Below are 21,114 nucleotides of genomic sequence, written 5' to 3' on the forward strand. Positions count from 1 at the left end.
CTATGTAAGACCTCAAAATAGGATTGGCCCTTTGCATGGGGTGAATTTCACCTTGTATGCATATTATTCTCAACGCTGATTGAAAGTTCTTTGCAGACATTCCAGCTACTACCCTTACGGCTTCATCAGCTGTTTTAAGCTAGATCACAAAACTAAGCAAAATAATTTTAGTAAATATTATCATCCCCTAAGGCCAACATGCAATATTTGGAGTCACAAAATCAATTCATTTCCTACACTTCATGAAATTGGAGCAGTGACTATAGAGCTCTATTATTTTGCTAGACTACCCCTGATTTTTCATTCACTTCTAATTACACAACTAATCTATTTGCTACAGATTAGATTTTACTTAGGTTACCAAATAATCTGACCAAGTTGCACTGAATTAGCCTAATAATTCTGGCAAGGTTTATCACGTAGCTTAAGTTGGAAGACATTTATTTGTGTATTTATTTTTAAAAGTTCAATTAGAAACCATTTAATAAAACTGAGGTTCTGAGGTATCCTTACAAAATGGGAGCCTTTTCTTCCAGCCTCAATGTATCCCCCACCAAAAAGCAGAGCCCTTAGTCCTTCATTACCCCTCCAAAGGAGCTTAGAGCACCCCCATGCAGAGTGCTCTGTGTGAGGAGGGTAGAAGCTGCTTTAAGCCTACTCCGGCCACCTGCCCCCGCACCCATAATTCTCTTGAGAGTCCTCCAGAGCCACATGCCTTGGTGAGTGAGGATAGAACCAAGCAGAGGGAAGCTTCTGGTGCCCAAGACATAACACCAGGATTTGCAAAAATATTCTATACAAAGCAACTCCATGAATTACAAGAACTGGAGGGATGTTGACATTAACGAAAAGGAAATCCCACAGAAAATAACCTTCAGAGTTGTTAGAGGATATTTGTTTCACTGTTGAATCTCATTTAATGTTAGATTGAGTCAAATCTAATAAATTATGAGAGTGTCTGATGATATGCTAGAAAGAGGTAAAGGGAACACAGACTTTTTTAAAAAAAAGTCTGAATTACTGAGGGAATTTGCAGAGAGGAGCGTATGTTTCTGTAAAGCATTTAACTAAAAAAAACCCAAGACACGTGGGTGGGTGATCAGTTACAATGACAGAATCAGTAACAAAAACCAGAAGCTAAAATACTCCGGGTGAAATCCTGACCCTAATGAAGTTAATTAGAATTTTGCTGTTGACTTCACTGGGACCATGATTTTGTCCTAAGGAATTAAAATCGTGGGCGTGTGTTACTGAACAAATGATGGGGGGGGAAGGATAGCTCAGTGGTTTGAGCATTGGCCTGCTAAACCCAGGGTTGTGAGTTCAATCCTTGAGGGGGCCATTTAGGGATCTGGGGCAAAAATTGGGGATTGGTCCTGCTTTGAGCAGGGGGTTGGACTAGATGACCTCCTGAGGGTCCTTCCAACCCTGATAGTCTATGATTCTATGATCCATCTTCTACACTGCACAGCTGAAAAATGCCTAACCTTTTAAGAAATAAACCTTGCTTTAATTTACTGTACTCTACTGATAGGCCTTTTAATGTCAGGCATATTTTGCCTTCCACATACAGGGTCCATGTGGATATTAGGTTGAAAGTTCAACATTTCGACTTAGCCTGCTTGTTTCACTGCTGATTCTCACCCGGCCTTGCCTACTACTGCAGGCAGGTTGGCGTGTATGGGCCCTAACCTGGTCCAAGTGCATGTAGCTCTTCGGAGTTCCTGTATCAGCTGCCCAGCACATTCCGGCTCTCTGCTGGCCGCATGCAGCAAAGCTTTCCGGAGCGTATGCCGGCATTTCTTCTGACGAGATTCTGCCCGCTCCAGGCGGCAGAGGTGCTTATATTTCTGCTGAAAGTAAGTGCAAAGTTGGGTCACCCTGGAACTCCTGCTATCTGCATCATCGTCATCTGACCTGTGAAGAAAACACAAAAACAGATGGTCTTTTTCAAAGAGAAATAAATTTATAACTCTCTCAGAATTATTCAACAAACATCTTTCTTCTAATTCCACACATAGCTAAAAGCTAAAAATAGCCAGGGATATGTTCCCTAAGAGAAACTCAACCAATTCAAACTGTGGGAATCCTTTTAAATTTTAAAAGGTATTTAATCTTCTTGGTATGTCAATATTAGAGATTACATCGATTTATCTTTGAGTCTGAGACATCTAAATGTCTGGAACTTGCTGTTAAAAAGAATATTGTTAACCTTTATTTACTGTAAATGTCTCAGCAAAAGAAGTTACAGCTTGATTTAAGCTGCAATTATGGAAAAGAGAAAACACTCAGTGGAAATTGATAGAAGAAAGGTCATGCCAGAGAAATATGGTTGAATTCTAAGAACACAGTACCAGACAGCTGACCTCTCTTCATGGATGATTTTACTGGGTAAACTTTTTTCTCCCATTTCCCCAAAAAGCTGGCTCCAAGTTCTGCTCTAACCTGCCCTGGGTTTACATCAATGAAATTCCAGTGACTTTAATGAAGTTATTTCAGCTTTACATTGCTACAAATATGATTAGAGTCTGGCCTCTGATATTTACTACCCAAATTGACAGGCACATATGTTGTTAGCAGTGTTACTGTAGTTGTGTTGGTTCCAGAATATTAGAGAGACAAGGGGATGAGGTATTTTCTTTTATTGGACCAACTTCTGTTGGTGAAAGAGACAATCTTTCGAGCTTATGGTCTTATATAGCTCTGGAATGAAATCCTGGCCTCACTGACTGCAGGGGCAAAATTCCCATTGACTTCAGTCGGGCCAGCATTTCACCCCAGTGAATGAGAATAACGCCAAAGTCCATGTAGAGGCACCCACCTGTACCTGAGATGATTTTTTTCCCTTTGTCTTTAGTACATTGGGAAATTTTTTAAGTAGTAAAACTACAAAGCTGATATTAAAGACCATTGATGACTTCCCTGTTATGTGCTGTAATTATGAGATACAGTAAAAATCACACACAAAACACACAGCTATGCATTAGGTATTTAGTTAGAAAGTAGAGTTTACTACAGCGTTAATATACAGGGTAGTGAGAGAGTGATCTGGGTAGGCCTATGCAAGAAACTGAGTAGAAGCATGAATGGGAAGCACGCAATCAGTCAATCCCCATTTACTCAGAAAGGTTTTGCTTCTTTTTTAGTTTTTTTTTCTAAATGGCAAAGGACACACACCATAAAAATACCCAAACCTGCCAAACATGCTCAGTAGAAGTAATAAAAATCATCACTGGGACTTTTTTAAATCTAGGATCTCTCATGGTACCAAGCAGTCAGCTTCACCCTGATAACACTCAGCAAAACAAGGTTTATGACCAAGGAGCACTGGAGTGAATTTACTTCAAATAAGATATTCTCTCTTCAGTCTTCTCTGGAGCAAATAAAACTTGGCAATTTTTGCTAAATTTACCAAACCTAAAGCAAAGGAGTTAAAAACTGAGGTACAAAGTGCAGAGCTTGATCAGCAAGATCAAATACATTGAAATCCAAATCTCTGAACAACAAAGCGTATTGCAAAACTAGTTAAGGACAGCGTAGATGCTGACCATCAACTGCAATATTTATTAAATAAAATAAGATCCAGAAATGTCAGAGTGGTAGGTGCCCCCTTAGAGAAGGGAGTTCAAATTTAAATTTCTTTTATGGAAACACTTGTACCAAACATTCTCAGTTTACATGTAAAAGTTCCTCTCTGTTTGGGAAAGCCTACTTAATACCCATCAGAAAAGCCCGTAAAAACTTCCAGGGAGGACGCACGATCATAACAGAAAAATAAATCCACCTATCTATTTTTATGAGAAAAACTGACCAGGTTATAACTTTCCCTATTAAATGCAATGCATATTATTCCCAAGAAACAGCCATTACAAGAACTTAACCAAATATATCCACTGCTAATTAATAATTGTATTAACTGATAATATTTTCAATTTAACAGTATCCCTTAAAATATTTAGATAATGATTATAACAAAAATAAGAATTCAATGAATGGGTTAAAATATCAATTTGATCTATATGCAGAATTGCATGGCTTTTTAATTATTTTCTTTCTTTCTTTCTATTTTAAACAACAAGCATGGGGGAGGAAGATGGGTGGAAGTGAGTACCTTCTCCTTATATAAGGCAGTCAACACAAAAGTATGTAATACACACATATACTTATAAGCTCCTAATATTTATATTACTTAAAATAATATTATTCGCAACCGACCATTAGCCTTAGAGAAAGGAAACAGTCCACGTTAGAAAGTGAAAGTGGTTTTGGAAACATTTTGCTTTCTGATGTGAGTGGCTTTCTTTCAGAGAACGTCTTTACAATTATAATAAACCTTTGACTCACCTCCCATGCAGCTGAACGTAGAAAGGTCAAAATATGTATAACTCCTTTTGACTGATGAGATGATTCTGAAAATCACAAGTTAAGAGGCACACAGAGGCCCAGAAAGCACTGCAGGAGTGGCTCTTGTACTTGCTGGGAGACAACCAAGTTTTAAATACTACTTAGGACTTTCACTTTCAAGCAAGACTAGCCAAAACATATTTATACATCCCAACAGACTTTAAAACTGCAGTCACTTCCACCGTTTTTTGTGTCAAAATTCAAAAACACATTTTATTTTCACCCTTCTATGATGAGCTGTTTAACCAAATTACATTTGATTTATTCTCATTAAGCATGTGTAACAGAGTACTATGAACCAGGATTTAAAGTCTGCCATTTCACTTTTACAGTATTGCTGAAACTGCATGGAAGTCTTTCAATGAACAACCAAACATGCCGTCTTTCTTAAATAAGTGAAATTGTGACGGCGTAGACTAGGCCCGGAGGCCCCTGCCATACTCGTCCCAAGAAAGGAGCAGTGGAGAGGTCCTCCAAGTAGGTTAGAGTGGTTGCAAGGGAAGCAGCCAATCAGAGAGGCTGCAGGGAGCAGCCAATCAGGGCCTAGGAGGGCCTTATAAAAAGGTGCTGCACCACCAGAGACAGGCAGTTCCTTGCTGGAGCTAGAGGAATGAAGACAGTGTCCCTGGCTGGCCAGAGGGAACTGTAGCACAGAGGACAGCTCAGTGCTAGTAGGGACTAGGGGAGCAAGGAAGCGCTCCTGGCTGGCTGCTGGGCCTGAACACAGAAGAGCCCTGAGCTAGGGTAAGGCGTCAGCGAAGGCTGGGGCTGCAGGGAAGTGGCCCAAGGAACTGAAGGCAGTTTTGCTAAAGAGACACAGTGGTGTGTGGCTGCTATTCTTAGGGTCCCTGGTCTGGGACTTGGAGTAGTGGGTGGGCCCAGGACCCCGCATAGGCTACTGGGGAAGGGCCTACAATTGGACAGTAGTAAACCCATAGAAGAGGACCGAACTGTCAGAAGGCCTAGCTGGAACCATTGCCTCCAGGGAGGAAGCCCTGGGGGTATGGCCCGATACCAGGGCCGAGACTGATTTAAAGACCATGGCCACACCTGACCAGAAGGGGGTGCTCACAGAGATGGGTGCCACGCCATTACAGGCATGTTCAACGGCACGTACAACTCAGAAGCGTTTAACTCTGAAGGAATAAATGTTGACTGTCTACCATGAAAAATGAAAACGGCACTACCCTTTAGAAAGGAAGAGCAAACAGGTGGTGTCCACCAATCCAGTACTGCTAAAGTCAACAAAGGGAGCCTCGGAGAGTCCATAGTGTAAAAAATGTCAGACTGCTGGAAAAGGTATCCAAACTAGTTTAGAGGGAGGTATCTGATTTTAGGAGAGCCAATACTCAGTAATCCAACATACAGAATGTCCTCTGTTTTTAAAGTACTGTGATAAACAGCTTCTCTTCAAGCCAATGAAAAGTTCCTGACTTGAGATTAGAAGTAAAATTGATGCATATGCCATAACCCAGTGGTTCTCAAACTGTGGACCCTTTATTGCTGAGAAACAAGAAATGTGGAGTTGGGAGGAGTCCTTAAGATAGTTCTCTTTCATGAGGCAGCATTCAGAATAAAATGAGCTGGAAAAACTAATAATCTCAGCATTACCACTGTAGAATCTGCAAAAGACGACATAGGCCTAACTGCATTCTCTCCATATGCAGCCATACTTTGCCAACTGAAGCTCTATGATGGTTGCTATTGCAGCTTCTGAGGAGGGTTTTAATGAAGACTCTTATGTGGGGGTAAAATCTGGCAGGGGAGAGAACAGGGCATGCCAAGTAGCATGAAGAAACAGACAGGACAAAGGTGACTTTCTCTACAGGGTTTGCCATTAACTAGCTTAGTGTAGTGACCTCTTGTGAATTATTTGCAAAGGCACCACACTACAATGGAAGGTGAAAATATACAAGTATTTTTTAATTGGAAAAAGTCGTCCTCCTATCGGAAGTAAAAAACAAAGGAACCACCCTTTGTACTGTTGTTCTTTACTACAGAGTAACCAAGAACCCTGCTCTTCCCTCAAGAGGAGATCTGGACTATGGTACAGGCTAGCAAAACACAGCTGTTAAATAAATATATAAATAAAATCACTCCAGTGTAATTCTTTTGAACATTATAGGAAAGAATCTTTAGAATCTTTCCACTCTTCCTTCTGCCATTTCTAGTACCTCTTCTTTTAAAGTGTAGAGGCTGTATTTATTTGGTGGGTTTTATTATATGTTATTGCCATGCAGTATGCCAGAGGGACGGTGTGAGGACGAACACTAATCATCTCATTTGTTTGTTCTGTTTTTTAAATTCCAAGGAAGTACCTTGGTGTCAGAGGCTGGCTGGCCCTTAAATAATTAAATCCCATATAATTATATAAAAATATAATTAAATCCCATTCTGCAGACTCTGCCTTGCCTGTGACCAGACAGTTACCCCGCTGATGGGTATGATGGAGACTTAATTATAATTCCTGATCCCTGCTGTGGTGGGATCAGAGGGAGGACTACTGAAACAGAGCCGTGAACTCAGTCAGGAGACCCAGGAGAGGAGCAAGAGAAGTTCCCTCACTCTGGGAAGGGCCTGATAAAGTCAGGCTGGAGAAGACCCACTGGTGAACAGGACAGGCCCTTGGGGGCCTGAGTCAGGACCTAAAAGGAGCAGGAAGATCCCTAAGGTAAGCTGCCAGAGTCCCTGGGGATGAAAAGCAATGGGGGAAACTTGCTGGAAAGCAGCAGCATAGGAGAAACTCTGCAAGGCCCACACATACAGGTAAAGAGCAGAGAACGTCAATGTAGCCAAAGAGGGTGGGAGAATGATTAATTTGGATTTATTTGGATTCACAGTTGGATTTTTGTTACACCAGAAGGCGGCTTCTCCTAAGAAGTGTCCTGACTGGAAGACCAGGCCATGGAAGATCCAGCAACAGAGAGTGACCACTGCAGGGCTGAGGAAGCCGTCAATAGGGGTTCTAGAGGCAAAGTCCCTTGCAGCATCACATCCTGACACTAGTGGGCACTATGGCAGTGGTTGCAACTGTACATGCTTTGGTAGTTTCAACACTTCTGCAGCGCTGATGGCTGTAGGCTCACTTTTGAAGGCTACTATCTTTCTTGTGAACTGATAGCTATGATGGAGAAAATTTACTTCCCATTGCTTTCAGTGGCAAAAACAGTCTATTCTGACCATTTTAGACAAACTTCAATATATACATTGCCAACAAAGTTGTTCAAATCTGGATTTTATTTTAAATAAGCTTGTTTTTCCTTTACAAGCAGATGAGGGCCAAGGTCAAATCATCCATGGTGTAGCTTCAGGGAGGGCAATGGAGTTGCAAGCAGGGACCACTCTGGTGTTAGTAGTTGTAGATGAAGATAAAGACTGTTCATGTCTCACCTCCCCCAGGAACCAGTGTTCCGATGAAGAATTTTCCCCGGCTGAAACAGGTTTCCCAGCAAGTCAGTTACTCTTGATCTTAACTCTAGTGTTGCTAACTCAGAATTTTATCAGAGAGTCTTGCAATATTTGGTGTTTTTCTTCAAGGCCCTAGACCTGAAGTCCTGTGAATACACCAGAATCTCAATTTTCACTTTAATAATAATAAAGTAAGTGTATGGCCCCCATGTTTTACACACAAGCTTCAGAATGTGACCCTGCAGATTAAAAAAATAGAAGGCAAACAAACTCCAACTGTTTTATTTTCAAAATCTCATGAATTTTAAGCCAATATCATGATTTCTGAATGCTGAGCCATACCATCACTGAAAACTCTAATTGAACATTATAGAGGAAATTTTTCCCTCAAGGAGAAGTATTGAAAACAAGCCAACCCAGTGAATGCAGAATTGCACTCAAAGTTAATCACTTGCTTCTATGGGTACGTCTACACAGGGTTGGAAGGGACCTCAGGAGGTCATCTAGTCCAACCCCCTGCTCAAAGCAGGACCAATCCCCAGCTAAATCATCTCAGCCAGGGCTTTTTGAAGCCTGACCGTAAAAACTCCTAAGGAAGGAGATTCCACCAACTCCCTAGGTAACGCATTCCAGTACTTCACCACCCTCCTAGTGAAATAGTTTTTCCTAATATTCAACCTAAACCTCCCCCACTGTGACTTGAGACCATTGCTTCCTGTCCTGCATCAGCCACCATTGAGAACAGTCTAGATCCATCCTCTTTGGAACCCCCTTTCAGGTAGTTGAAAGCAGCTATCAAATCCCCCCTCATTCTTCTCTTCTGCAGACTAAATAATCCCTCACCTCTCCTCATAAGTCATGTGCTCCAGCCCCCTATTAATTTTTGTTGCCCTCCGCTGGACTCTTTCCAAATCCTCCTTGTAGTGTGGGGCCCAAAACCGGACACAGTACTCCAGATGAGACGTCACCAATGCCGAATAGAGGGGAATGATCACGTCCCTGGATCTGCTGGCAATGCTCCTATTTATACAGCCCAAAATGCTGTTAGCCCTTCTTGGCAACAAGGGCACACTGTTGACTCATTTCCAGCGTCTCGTCTACTGTAACCGATAGGTCCTTTTCTGCAGAACTACTGCCTAGTCACTCAGTCCCTAGTTTGTAGCAGTGTATGGGATTCTTCCATCCTAAGTGCAGGACTCTGCACATGTCCTTGTTGAACCATCAGATTTCTTTGGTTAGCTTGCTATCAATTTGAGTAGCTATTTAAATTAGTAAGGCAGAGTCACTTTAACAAAACAAACTCATCCATGGAAAAGTTTAAATTAATATATACTCAGAAACAGAGAACATAGTGCAGAATGTCAAAGTAGAACAAGGAATAGATGTTTACTTAATAACAATCTTTACTGAAGCTTGACAAATAGAAATACAATTTTGAAAGATTGTAAACAAGAAAATGTGTCAATGTTTATTCATAAACAAAATTAGAAAAGGTGCTGAAGAGTAGAACTCGGCAGATTAAATAGAAAAGTAAGAGTTGCAAGTGCTGTAAAAGAATTGATCAGTTATGGTCAATGAAGAGGGCGTTTTAGGTGAAGTGCACAAAACGTTAAATGAAATAGAAAATGTCAATTAAAGTTCATACTTTTGATCAACATGTGAAAAGAACATGGAGGATTCAGCGAAAGAAAACCAACCAACCAACCCAAAAACAAGCCAAGACTCAGAAGCTAATGCGCAACCCCCTTAAAAGGTGAAAAAGAAAATGAGATGTAAGTAACGTTCCAATCCAATGTCAAGGAGGGGGAAGAGTTCTTTGATTGGACACTTCACCTTTTTTGAAAGTTATATTCAGTTTAAAAGATTAACTGGAAAACTATAGTCAGAATGGAAGTATGTCTATTTGATCCCTCATGTAATGTTCCCTAATAGCCAGGCTGTGAGGAATAATCACCTGAAAAAAAGCTATACCATAGCTATATTTTAAAAATATTTGTAACTTCTATGAAAGCTCGCTGTTTTTCTGCCTAGTGATCCCAAAAGGGCAACCGACTTTCATGCCAGCTAAAAAAAAGTATTTTTTTATTTGGGGAAAAGGAATGTTAAAGGGATGTTTTTGGTCTGCTGATTGTCACCAAAGTTTGGCTTGGTGAGGGCATTCACCATTCTCTCAATTTTGATCGCAGCTTTGCCGTTCACCATGAAGATGCCTTTACAAATTGGTATGGTTTTCTGCAAGCTGGTGTCCTAGCCGTTCAGTTTTGCAGTTTTAAATAACACATTTGCAGGGGCACTGAAGTATTACCACCACATCCATCCATGTCTTTTGGAAGAAGGTGCAATGCTTTTAGACACAAGAAAAATATCTGGTTGTGTACTGAAACTGAATCATAATATAGAAGCTATAACAAAACTTATCAAGGCTGTGATTTCATTTTGTGATTAATATGGCTCAAGCTCCTTTCTTCTAGATTATCTCAATTTAACTACAGTACTCTGACTTTACTCTCTGTGTGCTAAAATGACATTAACAGAGACATATATGACCATATCCTGTTGCGAGACTGCACAGTCATGGATTAACAATGTTTGCACAACATTTTAAGCCATTCTGCACCAGCAATACGAATGTACTGCCAGTTTATAACCAAAATCTAGAACATGATGTTACTGGTTAGTTGATGGAGGCATAATACCACTTCTCAATTACCAATGAAAAGAACAGTTATACAAACTATCAATCCCATATTCCTCTCTATTGTATCACAAACAAACAAAAATACTACTAAAAGGTAGTAAAAACAGAAAAGATAAGTTCTGATTTTGGCCCCAATACACAAAGTCATCCTTATTCAACAAAGCATTTCAGTGTGTGCTTAAATCCCATTAAGTGGGATTGAAGCACGTGCTTAGGTGCTTTTCTGAATCTAGGCCTTTATCCCTGCCCTGCTTCAGCAGCAGACTGCAAAAATGGCACTCCTCCAGTGGTTCTGTGGGACTGAGTCAGAACTGTAGCTCTTACAAATAAATGAACCGAAACAATCCTCATGGAGAAGGGGTGCGTGTGTGTGTGTGTGTGTGAAAACCTTTGCAGAATCTTAGCCCCCGCTAAAATAACTTCCATTCTGTCCTGGGCATCGCCTGAAAATGACATTTGATCTTTTTAGCAGGATTATGGTAAGACCAAACTCAAGACCAAAAGTGAACCCAATGTCTCCAGAAGCAAAAGAACAATTCAGTGACAAAATTATTGATTAGTACAATTTTCAAAAGTCAGAAACAACAAAAGATTTTGAAAAATACTATGCAGGGCTGCTATGATAAGGTTTAAAATTCATGCTCCCATTTTATCTACTAAGCGTTACTCTACTCTCTTGGTACATTAGTTTTTTTTAATTATTCTCTTCTTCCAGATAAGAGATCAGGTTTACGTCCTTATCAAATGTAAAATGGAATTTAGAAGTCTACTCACAGTCTGTTACTGTGATTCCCGATCTCATTTCTGATATCTGGGACACAGCTTCTGGATAGAGCTCAACAACTAACAACATGTTGACCTGCTTCTGCTGTATAATAAAAGGTCTTGATTCAGCAAAGCACTTAAGCCCCACTAACTTTGCTTAAAGTAAAGCCCATGTTTAAGTGCTTTGCTGAATTGGAGGCCAATACAAACAATAAAAGAAGGATACTTACTCATGTCTTTCATATCTGAGAGTTTCCCGGATAGACCATGCAACCTGGTATGGGGAAGTTTGCTCTGAATCCTCCAACTCTTCTCCACTGTCTTCAGACCAGTCCAGCCCTGAATAGGGGAGAATTGGAAACGTGAAGGCTGGATGAAGAGAGACTGTAATCCTCAAATATCTGTGAATAACCTGTGGCAATAACCACTATCAACGGCCTCTGCCTATTCTAGGTCGTACATAGCACAGTAATGAGGATACATTATATTAGATTCATCGTGTAATTTTCTCAATAACCTACGGACAGTTATGACAGCAGCTTCATTACAAATGTACAAACAGCATTTAACAGCATTTTTCAATGACCGGTTTGTTACCCCTTTAATAGCTTTATTGGCCTTCTTTGTCCATAAATATATTAAATAAAAACCAAAACTACCATCAGTCTTATGTAAAGACAAATATTTTCTCTGTTGTGCTCAATGTTAGATTTTTTACAAATGATAAAGAGGAAGACCCTACCATGAAGAGCTGACAGTCCAATAATTAATAGTCTATGGTCTAAATAAGTTACATAACCCAGTTTCTTATTTCTGTACATTATAGAGTATAGACCCTCTGTTCCCCCAGCTGAAAAGCATGGAGAATAGCAAAACCATGGGAGAAAGCTACAGGGACAGAGCTACACAGCTACACAGTATGTGTTCCTCTGTTCTTTTCTGTGTAAATCACCTGCCATCTCCACCAGATATCAGTAAGAAAGGGGCTCCTTCCGCTCCAGGGGGAAGAGACAAGAGCTGGGGTCAGTCACTCTTAAGCAGCATGTTCACCTTCCTATACAGCTTAAGTACACATAAGAATACCAGATTAATTAATGATTTTTGGAGCAGGACCACTTCATTCTGTGATTTTTGTGTCCCTCATTACCAAAGAGCCCAGGACAGCGTCCTACATAGCACTGCAGGACTTTGCTGAAAAGGGCGACCAGGAAGGACCATGGAGGAAAGTCCCTCCAGATGTCTGGGCAAGATCAAGCCAGGGTTCCTATAGATTCTCATCTTCTGCATCTTTTCATGGCCCTACCCTATCCTTGCTAATCCCTTAGAGCAGGATGGGAAAACGCAGTCTCCCTTCCAAACCAGCTGTTTTTTTTTGTTCTTCTCTCATGTGTTTTTACATATGGCCCTAAATACAGAGCAGGAGAAGGGGGCAGAGTGTTAAGGGCCATTTAATTTTTTTAAAGCTTATTACTGTATTTTATCCAAGAAGATTTTGGGCCACGTTTCCAAACCAGGTGTCTAGAGGCTGGCACTCTAATCAGAATTCAGGCTCCTTTGTGTTAATTTAGGAGCCTAAATACAGATTTGAGGTAAAAATTTCAAAAGCACCTATGTGATTTAGGACACAGGACTTTGACTTTTGAAAATGTTACCTTTGTGCCTGTTTTTAGACATTCAAGTTTGGCCCAAGTGTAAACACTAAGAAACTTGAAAAATTTCTTACACTTAAATTTATTTTACTTCAAAAATAAACTAGCTAAACTGACGTTCCATAAAGCCACATGCACAATGGATGCAGTGTAATCAATTTTTTGGCACAAATTAAAAAAAAAATCATAAATATGGCTGTTAAACCTTTTAACTCCTGAAAAGGGAATGGGGAGCATTGGATCTTTTTTCTACTTTGTTTATACAAACATCAGTTTGCATAGTTTTACTAAAAATTAAGGGTATCTTTTTAAAGATTCTGAAAGTAAGATTCATATCTTGTGCCTGTGAACTCTAGTACTAGGTATTTTCTTAAATAGAAATCCCAGAAGTTTTGCCACCAGGATAAAAAAGTCTCTAAAAATAGTCCATAATGTGAGCTTTCAAGTACATACTTATCTACTCCCACACAGCTAATGTATAATTAAGTTCATTATGTTAATTATCAGTTATAAAATGCTATAATCTTATCTTCATTTTCACATTTATTACAGCATACCATTTCCACAATTTTATATTTATACATCTGATAAAACATTTTCCTAAAACCAGGTACAATAGGAAAAGTTATTTTTATAGGAAGTGTTATTGTAGAATGTGACACGCATCACACATAGAATGCTACTCTTACGCAGGCTCATGACAACAGGTGACTTTCTAACCTATTTGGGAATCTTGACACTTGGGATGTTCCTGGTATCCTCATTCCTCAAATTAACTGCATTATCCAGAGAATCATGAAACAGTTCTTTCAGAACATCCTCCTTCAGAGACATGCTGTAGGATACTCATTAGCTTCCCAACAAACAGCCAAATTGTCCCAAAGGTGCCAAAAGGCAAATCTTAACAGCAAATTTAAAAAGATTAATTGAAATAGCATAAATTACAGATGTTTGTGATGTGTGCCACTAGTTAAATAATTGCCCAGACATACTAGAAGTAATTTTTTTTTTAAAAGACACAAATGGTTTGCTGTTTCTGTTTCTATTGTTTTGCATTTCTGGTTCTTGTTTCTCCTATTTACTGCCCACTTCCTTACCCCTGTAAAACTAAACAATAATCTAAAGCTAAATTAAAAAGCAAAGTAACACTAATGGTGTATATATCTCAACCTCCATTTACAATGGAGGCAACGAGCCAACACCTTATCCATATTCAAGTGCCTCTTAAAATTGCAAAAAGCTCTATTTCCACACGCAGAAGTCCGTAACATAATTTAAATTAAAAACAAACTTAACATATAGGCAGTTAACACAATGATTAAGACTTATTACTGTAGTGTCGGGATAAGACGTTAATAATAGTATATATTAGTAATGGGTAAAATGGACAACTTCTGCACTAAATCGCGGAAAAACCGCACCTCCAGAATCAGCTTCTGAATCCTCATTCTCTAGTGGAATACAACGCTAGACTTTCTTTTACTGAATCAGATCCCATATCTTAGCAGTTTGCACTCAAAATTCCCAATGAAGTCAACTGCTGTTTTGGGTGTGCACAGAATGCACAATCAAAGCCTCAAAGTTGTATCTGCGCTTTCATTCGACAATCTCCTTTTTTCATTAGTTTCATATTTGGGTTTTACAACACAGGCTCTAGGTCTAACATGGTCTATATACTCAGTCTAGGAACAAACAGGACCATTGTTACTGCTTCACCTGAAAATGCTGTGATTTAAAAAAACAAAAACACACACACACACACACACACCCCTGAGAGTGAGTTATACCTCAGTTTGGCCTCTCAAAATCATTAACTAGCATTTTTTTTTTTAAAAAGTTATAAAGAATAAAAAAAAGTTGTAAAACAGACGTGACCTGCCTATACATCTATTGACATATTTCCCCCTTTTAGAAAGGTATAAGTACATGTCCTGATGAATTTAAAGGCATATAATCTCATAGCAACCTGAAAAAACAGTACAGCGATGTATGTAATTATCTACCTACCTAAATGTGGAAACAGATCAGTTTCCAGCTGCTGTTTTCGAGTGCACAGTTTCACCAGTCTCTGTAGCCGGCTCATGCAGGATGAGTGTGGAGAGAAGGCTGTGGCTTTCATGAGGACCCGATCAGTCCTTGGTGGGTCCACGACAGGAGCCCTGGTGGGTGGCAGGAGAGGCAGGGGTCTCTTGTTAGACATCTGCCTTGCTTGTGCTATAGTGTGTGTGGTGGGTGCCACTCCCTGCATTGGTAGGCTGGTGTTCTGAGGTTGAGGTGACTTGCAGACGAAGCCCTGCGGTAGCCCTATAGGCTTTAAAGAAGTTGATAAAGGTGGCAGATGGGAGTGCTGCTGCTGCAGTGGCTGCTGCTGCAAAGGTGCAGGAAGGGGGCTAAAGTGCTCTTGGTGAACTTTTAAAATCTCTGTTTCTCTCTGGCGCTGCCGGTTTTGGGCCAACTTGCTCTGCAACTTTTTCCTCACCGTTGCCCCTTTCTTTAAGTCATCATCCTCTTCGTTGAAAGCAAAGGGATCATCTAACTCTGCTTCCAGGTAGTGGAGAGGAAGCCTAGCCCCCGGTGGAGACAGGGACATCCCATCCAGTCCATTGGACATCTTCAAGGCCAGTGTGGGCACTGTCAGACTGAAGGCCATAGCATCCATCTGGTGCCTGACCTTCACTTCCTCTATTGGATCATTCTTTTTCTTCCTCTCCTTTTTAGGTATAAAGCCAAGTACCTGTAGGTGGCTGTTGCAGTACCTTCAAAAGTGAAAACAGTAAGTTCCTTTTTTCTCTTCTTTTAAACAAACACACTTAAGAAAGCAAAAAAGATGAAACCACAGACAGGAAACCCCAACAACAACAACAAAAACCATCTGACCTGCCACTGAAAAAATTAGATTATTAACTCATGTTTGTGCATTAATGAGTTTCTACAATCACATCCCATGTTCCAGGCCCATGATATAAAATAAAAACTTCCACATGAGGGAATTTATCATTTCTGGATTTTTAAAAAAGTCTGAGAGCCAAATACCTATCCTTTCAAAAAAAAAAAAAAAAAAAATATCTATCCCTCATATCCCTAATGGACACATAGCAAGATGAACAAGACAAATGGACTGTATGATACATTAGAATAGAGGTTCTCAAACTGTGGTCCGTGGACCACTAGTGGTCCGCAAGCTCCATTCAGGTGGTCCGCAGATAGTTCCCTCTAAGGTGCGCGCCTGGGCGGCCGCATACAAGAGAACGAAGAGCCATTCACCTAATTAGTGGAGCCGCGTAGGCATGGCTCCACTAATTAAGTGCCTGGATCCTGGAGAAGATGCACATATAAGGTGAGGTGGTGGCCTTGGGGGGGAATAGTGAGTAGGTGGGAGAGGGCAGTGGGGTGAGAAGAGGGGGTGGGGGGAATTTGGCACGTGCAGGGCTGCGGTGGCCAGAGAAAGAGGCAACTTTCCACAGCCCCAGGGCTGTGGCTGGAGAGACCCCCCCCTCCTTCCCAGCCCCAGCTTGGAGGCTGCCACGGCAGGGGAGAGATCCCCCTCCTTCCCAGCCCCTGCTCAGCAGCTGCTGCGGTGGGGGAGACAGGGAGAGACCCCCCCCAGTTCTTCCCAGCTCGGGGACTGCCACAGCGGGGGAGAGAGGGCACATCCATTGCATTAGAAAGATCAGAATACTGATATTAAAATATGAGTTGTGTGCTTTTTATTTTTAGAACAAAAAATCATTAATTATTGGGTTTTTTAATATAGAGGTTTTATTCAGAGTGCTTTACAATAGTTAGCTAATGGTACAAGCAACATTTGGAAAGATCATTAAGTGGTCTACCGAGATCCTCAGGAATTTTCAAGTGGTCCGTGGGAAAAAAAAAAAGTTTGAGAACCACTGCATTAAAATATAAACTAAAGGGCCCTGATAAGAAGAAAGTTATTAAGGGTCAGACAAATGGAACCATTTTAAGGCATCCCACATTTAAAAGTATAATAGAGACTACTACCCCTGCTATCAGGCTGTTCTTTCACTATGAGTGAATTTGCATGGTTTTAGTGTGGTGTACGTTGTAAAGATAGAGTTAATTCGCTCCTGTAATTGAGAGACAAATTACAAGACACTTTTTCCATGGACAGTCTTGAATTGGAGATCTTTGCTGAGAAGGGCCACTAGTTGTGTCTGATGATTAAGCAACTAAATAAATGGTTTTAGCTGTATGCTATTTTCCATGGTTAAGTACATATCATAAAGAGCAACCGAGTAAATCCAAGCAAAAACTATATTAATATAGGCAAAAAATTTCTATCCTGTCATCACTGTGCATTGCTTATATAATGCAATGAAAATGTACACACACATTATAATGAAAATGTGTATTTCAAGCTGCTACGAAATGAACTCTTTTCTAGTTAATTTTACTTTAAAACCACTGAAAGTCTCTCTCAGATATATTAACACTAAAGGACTAGGGGTAATGATGATCTATAGTGACAGATGACATACTAAATTAGGGGATCTAACAGATAAACAATTAATTCTAGGCTGCCTAGATACTCTCGAACCATCAGGTATTTGGGAAATAGCGACTATGATTTCTCTGTACCTGTGTAGAGTCTCTGATGTCAATGGAGGTCTGCCTATTTTAAGTTGCAGGATTGGGAACCATAATTCTTATATTTAAAAAGAAAGATTCAAGGAAGGAGGCTGAAAATTATGGGCTTGAAAGTTTAACATCTATATTAAAACCTGGAGATATTTATTGATAGCTTACGGACATGTTTGGGGAGGTACTATTTAACAGCTATGAGTCAGTATGCGTTTTTAAATGAAATTATTTTTGGTCTATGTGGAAAGTAACCAATTTATTCAATATTTTCAAAACCTCATGACAAAATTTAGCACTATAGATCAGCGGTTCTCAAACTGTGGGTTAGGACCATTTTAATAGGGTCACCAGGACTGTCTTAGACTTGCTGAGGCTCGGGGCTGAAGCTGAAGCCTGAGGGATCCAGTCCTGGGCAGCGGGGCTCAGGTTACAGACTCTCTGGCTGGGGCTGAAACCCTTTGGCTTCAGCTTTGACTTCTACTCCGCCCAGAGCAGTGGGGCTCAGGCTTTGGCTCACCCACCTGGGATAGTGGGAATTAGGCAGACTCAGGTTTTGGTCCCCCCTCCTGGGGTCGTGTAGTAATTTTTGTTGTCAGAAGGGGGTCATGGTGCAATGAAGTTTCATAACCCCTGCTGTAGCTTATTGTTTAAATGTAAGTTAGTTAATAATTACAAAAGGTAATGAATTAATAGGTGGAAAGCAGAGGGCTGATACTAAATGTGTGCAATCTTTGTGGAAAGCTGCGAGAAGGAGATTCCTGCAGAAGCATACTGAGAAGTATTTTTTTTTTTTTTATTGACTGCTGTAATAGATAAAAGTCATTCAGGACGTAATACTGCTTCCATTAAAGTCAATGGGAGTACTCACATGCTTAATATTAAGAAATTAAGTATTTTTAACTAATATAGGTGTCAGTCTAGCAAGACACACTGTCAGAATGATTTAAGGAAAAAAAAGAAAGAAGTACAAAATAAGCACAATGGAAATGTTTCCATGGTGTTTTTTTGTTTTGTTTGTTATTCCAATGAAAATAGTTTTGTTTGGTTTAAACATTTCCCTGTAGTGTTTGTATCCCAAACAAGGTAGCCCTGTACTTGGGCATGAGCCAGAAGATGAAACTGACTACTCTATTTTTATTGCCCAAATCAAAGGAAATACAAAAAATAAGTAAGAAAGGACAGGGAGTTTGATTGCAAAAAATTATCAGTTTCAGGCTATTTGTTTTTATATAAATAATTTTTAATCTGACATTCTCTCTTTAATATGGGAAAGGCTTTGGATCTTTTAAATCTTTAAACAGATAGTGCTTCAGGATTCAAGGTTAATAGAACATTTACTTATACAGGTAATCTCTCTGGATACAAATCCAAAGATATCAGGCTATCATTTCATGAAACACTGGTTAGACCACCACGTGCAGGCCATTCCTATGCTACAAACAAAGGGTGAGTCTGTTCTTTAAGCTGTGTGTATTGTTAGGGCTTCTGTTTTTCTAAGTTTATTAATTTGTGGGGGTTTATTTTTAGCAATTTGTGAGTTTTATCCAAAATTTTTTGTCCAAAATTGGGGGGAGGGAGAGGTAGTTCAGGGCTCTCTTTGAATATATTGTAATGAGTAATCTCGGTAATGTTCCCTTGTGCGCTTTAACATAGTACTGTTTCAAACACAGCACTACATTAAAGTACACTAAGGAATCTTTAGTGCACACCAGCAGGGTCTACATGGATCAGTTAATGTACAACACATTAGTGCAGTTAAAATCATACCCCTGTAGTCCACATTACTGCTTGTTGTAGATTAGCCCTTATATACAAGGGGCCATTTCCTATGTTTATTGGATAAACACTAATTTCTATTGATGGGTAGTGTTTTATTGATGTTTATCAATTAAAACTGAATATCAGAAGCCCTAAGTATTTTATACTGAATGTCAAATATGATCATTTCCCCCTCCCCGCCTCAAAATCAGTGATAAACACATCTGTCACTCTGGCGTAGGCAGGGTGAACGGTGATCAACACACACTGTAAGGGAATGCAGTTGATCTCTATGAGAACTAAGAGTCAAACATGGAGTATACAAAGGATATTAAGCTCCACTGGCTTCCAGCAGAACAATCACTTCAAGGGTGAAGGGATTAGGGGAGCCATGTTTACACCTGATGTCTAACACATTCTGCTTTCTGGTGTTTTCAAGACCTTGGAGTAGTGCTGAGTTCCAATTATTTTATTTAAAGAAAGATCTAGTTAAGTTGAAGAGTATCATGTATGTTAAAAAAGATGACAAAATGGAAAGGAGGGACTTACAGATCAGAAGAGACTGACAGATGTGGATTTACTTCATTTTGAAAGAAGATGATTAAGAGATGAAATGATGAGTGTTTAATCTATGTAAAGTGTAATAGCAACATAATTAAAATAATAAAATTGAGCTTCATTGTCTATTTGCAGTACTTGGACAGGTCAGAATTAGGGGACAAATTCAAAGTTAAGAGGGCACATGTAATTTTACAGAGAGGCTTGAATAGGCAGAATAGACTTCTAATTGAGATGATGAAGTCGTGTACTAACAGATTTAATTTGAAGAACTTGAATGCTTAATAATTAATTTAATAATTTAAAGGAATATTAACTATTTTTCTGCTTGGGGGTCGGGAAATAATTTAGTTTATTGTCTCCTGATCAGATCTGAGGCTTTTGCTTTTTTTGCCTTTTGCGCGTGCTTTTGCCCTCCTTTGTTGTAAGTTTTTTTGTTTTGTTTTTTATAAGCTTCCAAATTATATAGGATGGAGATGAGTTATCAAAGTGTTCTGTGGCTCACTTCTGATCCTACGCAATTATGTAACAAACTGTGTAATGAAAATGAGTTGTCTGACGTCAGATGAAATAAAAAGTCTTGGCACAGAAAATTAAAGGTGGCAAGCAAAGGATGAAGAAATGGCAAATATCTCCATACTGAACTGAGTGTGAAAAGTAAATCTCCTAGGATACAGATATATCAACATCAGCCAAGAACTGTCATTTTGTGCCTGTGCTCTAAACTTATTATTGGAAACTCATGAAACCCTATTGTTAAACTGCAAACTCTATTCTGAGATGCAGTCTTTGAAAATATTCATTCCAACATCTCTCATTTGAGATTAAAGTTTTATTCCCTTCTTCACGCTCCAGCTGTCCTCAACTTTCAAAGGCTGTAATGCGACGCTTGTCATGCAGTTTAATTATTCTAGTACAACACACTCCAGAAGTTATCATAGTGTACTGTGCACATTTTGATACATTTTATTTTACACAATGAATTGGTTTCACACTTGAAAGATTAATATCAAATTACATGGGGACACATGGGACCTAGGAACTTTCACTAAATTTTGGAGGTTTTATAGAAAGTCTGATTAGAAGGTGAACAGGGATTTTGGCACATTTAGTTCTTGCATCTGAAATGACAATGTATCATTTGATCTGACAATTTCCGTTATGATTTTTTTTAACTTATCTCCAGTCTCTATTGGATACTAGCAGAGGAATGGTCAATGTTTATCAAATCATGGCTTGAAATTATTCATACTGTGCCATCTGAGCATTTGCCCT

The 21,114-nt window shown here is 39.6% G+C and overlaps 1 protein-coding gene and 1 non-coding gene across 6 annotated transcripts in view; both read right to left on the minus strand.

The window, feature by feature from the left end:
* INO80D (INO80 complex subunit D) overlaps positions 1 to 21,114 on the minus strand; it is a 53,219-nt gene that overhangs the window by 16,897 nt on the left and 15,208 nt on the right. For 4 of the 5 annotated variants that reach the window (XM_073306540.1, XM_073306541.1, XM_073306543.1 and 1 more), the window contains 3 exons: positions 14,932 to 15,680; positions 11,506 to 11,614; positions 1,645 to 1,917 (listed from right to left, as the gene is read on the minus strand). In XM_073306540.1, the coding sequence (XP_073162641.1) occupies positions 1,645 to 1,917; positions 11,506 to 11,614; positions 14,932 to 15,680 (1,131 nt within the window). The remainder of the gene's footprint in view (positions 1 to 1,644; positions 1,918 to 11,505; positions 11,615 to 14,931; positions 15,681 to 21,114) is intronic. The other variant, XM_073306544.1, reaches the window with a different exon arrangement.
* On the minus strand, positions 710 to 831 carry LOC140896007 (small nucleolar RNA SNORA57). Its single transcript, XR_012154421.1, has one exon. It is a non-coding gene; the product is annotated as a small nucleolar RNA SNORA57 (small nucleolar RNA).

Source organism: Lepidochelys kempii, chromosome 11 (genome assembly GCF_965140285.1).
Source record: "Lepidochelys kempii isolate rLepKem1 chromosome 11, rLepKem1.hap1, whole genome shotgun sequence".
Taxonomy (NCBI): domain Eukaryota; kingdom Metazoa; phylum Chordata; order Testudines; family Cheloniidae; genus Lepidochelys; species Lepidochelys kempii.